At 62.8% G+C, this 6251-nt stretch overlaps 1 protein-coding gene across 1 annotated transcript in view; it reads left to right on the plus strand.

The window, feature by feature from the left end:
• The window catches only part of TBX10 (T-box transcription factor 10), a 27546-nt gene extending 22804 nt beyond the window's left edge, over positions 1–4742 (plus strand). The window contains exons 2-8 of the mRNA XM_004383890.1: positions 767–1034; positions 1108–1209; positions 1695–1866; positions 3222–3377; positions 3667–3734; positions 3962–4056; positions 4453–4742. Coding sequence (XP_004383947.1) covers positions 767–1034; positions 1108–1209; positions 1695–1866; positions 3222–3377; positions 3667–3734; positions 3962–4056; positions 4453–4742 — 1151 coding nt within the window. The remainder of the gene's footprint in view (positions 1–766; positions 1035–1107; positions 1210–1694; positions 1867–3221; positions 3378–3666; positions 3735–3961; positions 4057–4452) is intronic.
• Positions 4743–6251: the final 1509 nt, after the last annotated feature.

The raw sequence follows: 6251 nt of genomic DNA on the forward strand, positions 1-6251 counted from the left end.
TGTGACAGTTTCTTCTTGAGGTGATGATGTCTTAGATGAGCTAACCTTCTGTTGGTATTCTTAGGGGTTATCTGGTGACATCCCTGGGGATTATCTGACATCCTACTTTTTCTTGTCACAAGATGGTGCTTTGTTTGCTTTTTCATTCTGAGATCATTATCACTTGTTTTCCACCCTCCAGGGAGGAACATCCGGTTAATCTTAAACCTCTTTGTAGAGACTAGAATGGGAGGGAAAAGTCACGAGACAATGTGGCGGTTAGCAATGGGGAGTAAATAATAGTGAGCCGGGCCTAGGGCCTATGCAACCTCTTCCGCGCTCAGCTCCCAGCAGTGGAAAGCCCCCGCTCACCCCACCCCACAGTCTCAAGGGCGCCAGCAGATCTCTTGCGTCGATTACAGCAGGGCATTTATTGAGGGCCTACTGGGCACACTGTCAGAAGTGGAAACTGAGGCTCCAGAGATGCAACAATTGGCTGCAAGTCACAGGGATACACAGTGGCTCAAAGATGCCCTGGGGAGCAAGACTGGCGTGGTCCCCACCCTCCAGGAGCTTACTGGGAACACAGACCTTGAAATGAACATTTATTGATCTCCCAGAGTGATGCTGATGGGAATACTGTGGGGGACACAGAGGCCTGCAGTCAGGGAGGGCTTCCTGGAGGAAGAGGCATCTAGGTGCAGACTGAGAATGAGGGCGGGCTGGGTGATGAGTGGGGGTGGGGGGTGAGGCAGGCAGCACCCATGTTTCCGTCCTCTCTCCCCAGCCTTCCTCTCTGCCGGCCTCGGTGTACTCACCCCCTCAGAAACCTGCACCCTGTCTGTGGCCAGCTCTAGCTGGGACCCCCGGCTGGGCCCGCCCTTCCCGCCAGGCCCTTGCACCGGCTCCCCCGGGGCCCCAGCCACAGCCGAGCCCACGGGCCAGGGCCCCAAGAACCCTCGCGTGTCCAACGTGACGGTGCAGCTAGAGATGAAGGCCCTGTGGGAGGAGTTCCACCAGCTGGGCACAGAGATGATTGTCACCAAGGCGGGCAGGTGTGCACAGCGGGGGCAGGGTGGGGGTGGGACTGGAGCCGCACTTGGGCTGCTGAGCACCTGCCTCCCACAGGAGGATGTTCCCCACCTTCCAAGTGAAGATCCTGGGCATGGACACGCTGGCGGACTACGCCCTGCTCATGGACTTTGTCCCCCTGGATGACAAGAGATACAGGTCTGGGCTGGCCGAGGGGGACGGGGTTCGAAGGTCTTGGGTGTTGAAGTCTCGAGCAGGGGCCAGTCCGGGCAATGTCAGGGGTGTCCAGCCTAGCCCCATGGTAGGAGGGGGCCTAGCTTAGGAAGCCTGACATGGGCAGAGGCCCACCAGGGACAGTGGGCTAGCCTAGGGCAGGAAGAGTAGTCTAGCCCAGGGCAGCAGGGTCATCTGGCCCTCAGCCAGGTGCAGCCACAGGGAACTCAGGGCCGAGCTTAATCTCTGGGCCACAGGTTCCTCATCTGCAGACGGGGCCAGCACTGCACCTCCCACTCGGGCTGGTGCACAGGAAGGCCCAGCACCGGGTGGGGGGCAGCGAGGGAGCCAGCGATGGCCCTTGTGCCCCACCAGCCTTGGTCAGGCATGGCCCCAGGTGGGGGCAGTGGCTGAGGGGCCAGGGGTGGGGGAAGAGACGGGCGCCCTGGCCACCTGGCTCTGCTCCCCAGGTATGCCTTCCACAGCTCAGCCTGGCTCGTGGCTGGCAAGGCAGACCCGGCCACACCGGGCCGCGTGCACTTCCACCCCGACTCGCCGGCCAAGGGCGCACAGTGGATGCGCCAGATTGTGTCCTTTGACAAGCTCAAGTTGACCAACAACCTGCTGGACGACAATGGCCACGTGAGGCCTGGGCCATGGGGGGAGGGGCTGGGCCAGGGAGTTGGGGGCTGGGGCCAGGAAGTGGGGGGCTGGGACCTGTTGTGATGAGGCCTGGAGCCTGGGCTGGTGGGGCCTTTGGTGCCCCCATGGCCTTGGTGCCCAGCAGCCCTGCCCACTGCTGAAGGCCAAGGCAGGGAGGCTGAGCCTGCATGGCTACAAGTCAGACAGCAGAGGGGACTGTCCAGGCAGGTGGGGAAGTGGGGTGTGAGGGGGGGGGCAGGAGAATGTTGTCTCACACCACGTGATCACGTGAGGCCCAACACCACCATCTCGGCCTTCATGTACCTCAACGAGACCCCGGGCCACACTGCCCAGAGACTTTAGAGACGCGCGCACATGGAGAAGTCCATCCCGCCCACAATCTCACGGAACGCCTCCCACCGGCCAGGCCCACCGTGGGTGTCGGACACAGCACTGTCCACACATGGTCAGAGACAAAGCCCCCTGCCCTCACGGGGCTCATGTCCTGGGGTAAGAGTTGGGGGCAAATGGCAAACAAGGAATCAAGACAGTGATGAACGCCAAGGAGAAAAAAGAACCAGGGCAGGGGGTGGCGGGGGAGGGTGGCTGTTCCATTGGCGGGGGGTCAGGATGAGGCCGTATTTGAACAGATATCTGAAGGTAGGGGAGGGAACCTATGTATATCTGAGAAGCTGTTCCAGGCAGTGCAAAGGCCCCGAGGTAGAGAAGGTTGGGGGAATTCGAGGAACCACAAAGAGCCCTTCCCTCCCCTCACATGGCTGGAGTGGACTGAGGAGGGAGAGAGGGAGGAGAGATCCTAGAGACGGTGGGGCCAGGTCCTGCAGAACCTGTCGGCCATGGGGAGGGCTCCAGCTTTTTCTCTCTGTGGGAGGGGAGTTATGGGAGGGCTTTGAGCAGGGGTGACGGGATGAGGCCTGCCAGGGCTGCTGTGTGCAGAATGGACGTGGGGCAAGGTGGAGGCAGGCAGGCCAGCCAGGAGGCAGCTGAAGGAATGCAGGGAAAGATGATGGCGGCTGGGCCACGTGGAGGCCATGAGTGGGAAAGGTAGTCAGATTCCAGAAGGTTCTGAAGGTAAAGCTGACAGTTAGGATGTGGGGTGGAAGAAAGGTGAAGAAGTGCCAAGGACGTTAAACGTAGAGCTGCCCTTGACTCTCAAGTTCAGACCTGCACCACCATTAAAAGAAGGACCCGAAACCGAGAAACCTAAGCCGGGCCCCGTCCTCCTCCAGCCCCAGCTGGAGCAGCCTCAGAGGCCCGGAGGGGCCCAGGGCAGTCCCTCTGCCCCGGGGAGAAGGGCTTCAGCCTCAGAAAGGGTCCGCTGCCCCTCTCCCCAGATCATCCTCAACTCCATGCACCGATACCAGCCCCGCTTCCACGTGGTCTTTGTGGACCCACGCAAGGACAGCGAGCGCTACGCCCAGGAGAACTTCAAGTCCTTCGTCTTCACGGAGACCCAGTTCACGGCCGTGACGGCGTACCAGAACCACCGGGTGGGTCAGGCTGCAGCTCAGGACACACCAGCTGCCAGCCCATTTCCCAAGGGTGGAGACTGAGGCCCCAGGCTCTTAGCCTACAAATGGGCAGACCCTCCCTGCCTGTCCTCCTTCACTGGGGCTCAGTGGGCATGTGCCCACTCATTCCCCTGCCTTCACACCCACTGGCTCCGGGGTCCCTGGGCTGAGGGGCCTGGGTCTTAGGGCCTCCTGACTGGGGGTCCAGGGAGCCCCACAGCCTTTCCCTGCTTGGGGCTGTCCCATAACCACACTGTCTCCTCTGCAGATCACCCAGCTGAAAATCGCCAGCAATCCTTTTGCCAAGGGCTTTAGAGAGAGTGACCCAGACTCCTGGTACCTTCCGGCCCTGGCCAGCTCTGTCTAGCCTCTGCCCCGCCTCACCCCATCGCCTCCCAGCATGTCCTAAGACTCTGGCCCGCTGCCCTCAGGGCCCACCCTCGGCTCTTGACCCTGGTTCATGCCCTCTGACTACTCCTGGGTCCCACCACCTGACTCTGACCATCATCACTGCCCTGGGGTTCTTCACCTTGACTTCCCCAATCCTGCTTGTCCCACCTCAGGCCTGTGTCCCCACGACCCCTGCTCAGCGTCCCGGCCCGGAGTCAAAGCAGCCTCAGTCCCTACCCGCCGAAGGGCCCCACAGAGCAGGAGAAAGGTAAGCCCCCAGCCCAATCCCAGCCAGCCAGCCCCCAGGCCACCAGACCCACTGGGCACCTGTGTGGACATGGGATGGGGGCAGAGATTTCTAAGACAATATGGGGCCCCGAGCAGAAAGAACAGGGCAGGGACGAGACGCTGGGAACAGTAGCAGGGGTGTCAGGTGGGCTTCCTGGAGGAGGTGGTTCCGGAGCTGGGCCTTGGGGGACTGGGAAGGGTTTAGACAGAGGAAGAAGGTGGAGAAGAAATTCCAGGCAGAGGGAAAGCAAGGCCAAAGGCTGGAAGGGGGCTACCTGGGATGGAAGGAGCAGGAACAGGGAAAGGGCAGGCCCAGGATGAGGGCTGCAGATGTGAGGGGAAGTCTGGGGTCCACTCAGACCATCTCCTCCCTCAGACCCCAACATAGCTCCAGCCTCCACCTCAAGGACCCCTGCCCGGCTCCACCATCAGCTGCTGGCCCCTCCCGAGACCCTTCTGGCCCCAGGCACCTACCGGCCCCTCAACTACCAAAGCCTGTACCCTGGGGCCCCAAGGCCCCTTGGGGTCCCAAGGGCCCGATCAGCACCGTACCCCCTCCCCAACATCCGGGCTGACAGGGATCAAGGGGGCCTGCCCCTCGCAGGAGGGCTGGGGCTCCTGTCCCCCACCGCTGTGTGCCTAGGACCTGGCAAGGACCCACAGTGATAGAGACGCCCCACGGAGAGTATCCTGCCCTAGAGCCACAGCAGCGGCCCGGGGGAATCAGCCTTTGCCCCACCCCCTCCAGCTGCACCTCTGCAGAGACCCCCACTCACCTCTCCCCATCAGACTCATCCTCTACCAAGGAGGGCAGAGGAGGTGGAGGCCCAGAGAGGGAGGTTACCCACCTGGAGTCACACAAGGCTGGGGTCATGCCAGGCTTGGAACCAGGTCTCCTGCCTCCCAACCGTGGGGACTGGGAATCCCACCCCCTCCCGCCTTGGGGGCGACTCCCCAAATCTTGCTTTACCTCCCTCCCTGCCCCCCAACATTAAACGACTTAGCATGGGCGGTCATAGCACTTCTGTCTTCAGGGGTTGGGGTGGGAGGGCCTCGGGGACACCCAGACCCAGGACAGTCCTGCATCAGCCCTGCCCACTGTCGTCTGCATGGGGGGGGGGAGATGTGGTGATGGCGAAGGTGGTGAGGGTGACACTGACCCGTGGCAGGGACTGCACTGAGGGAACTTGGGTCCCCTGCTCCCGCCTCCTGCGCCCAAATGTGGACCAAAACCTCCACTCTGAGAGGGACCTGCTCCCAGCAAACCAGGGCCGCCACCTGTCACTCCACGTGTAGCTGCTGTGCGCTGACGAGGTCTCGAGGAACCGAGGTCTGGTGGGCAGTAACCTCACGGTGTGATTTGGGAATCTGATGATGACTCGAGGCAGGAGAGTTTCCTAGAGAAAGTGCCATTTAAGCCGACACCTAAGGAAGGAGTAGGAATGGCGATGGGCAAGAGGGGGAAAAGAGCCCCAGGTGGTGGGAAAGGCAGGGCAAAGGCCAGGCTGGACGACGAGGCTGCGCGCGCCACCCAGCGGAATCGGGAGGGAGTGACGAGAGGGAGAGCCGGGCCGGCACCACTCCCGCGGCCCCAGACACGTCCTCGTCTTCGGTGTCCCTCTAAGCGCCGACTCTGAACACCTCTGGGAGAAGACGGGCACACGTGGGAGAGGGGCGCGGGGGAGGGCCTCAACAGCCAGACACCTGACTCCAGCACCCTGCTGTCGGAAGCACCGGGTCCAGTCGCCTGGCTAGCGTGACCGGAGCAGTTCCAGGAGCTCCGGGACCCTCACCAGATCCTCCCAGCTCCGCTCCTCCCGCCTTCCCCTCAGGCCCACCCCGCCCCAGGACCGGGCCCTTTCCGGCCCCGCCCAGCCTCCCGGCCTCGCCCCCGTCACTTTGACTGGAGGCTCCATTCTAGGCCCCTCCCACAACCACGCCCCCGCCCTAGATTTCCTTCCAGGCCCCGCCCCGCCCCGCCCCGCCGCCATTTCACTGTGAGTCCGGGTCCAGCCCCGGCTCCAGAGCAGACCCCGCCCCGGACAGGCCCCGCCCGTGAGGCCCTGCCCACTGCCGGCGCACTTTGGAGCCCCACGTGGTGGGCCGGGCGAGGCCTTCGGGCAGAAGTCGTTCCGCAGCTGCGCCCCCTGTGTCCTGGCGGCGCCGAGTTGGGAC

Source organism: Trichechus manatus, unplaced genomic scaffold, assembly GCF_000243295.1.
Source record: "Trichechus manatus latirostris isolate Lorelei unplaced genomic scaffold, TriManLat1.0 scaffold00113, whole genome shotgun sequence".
Classification (NCBI taxonomy): domain Eukaryota; kingdom Metazoa; phylum Chordata; class Mammalia; order Sirenia; family Trichechidae; genus Trichechus; species Trichechus manatus.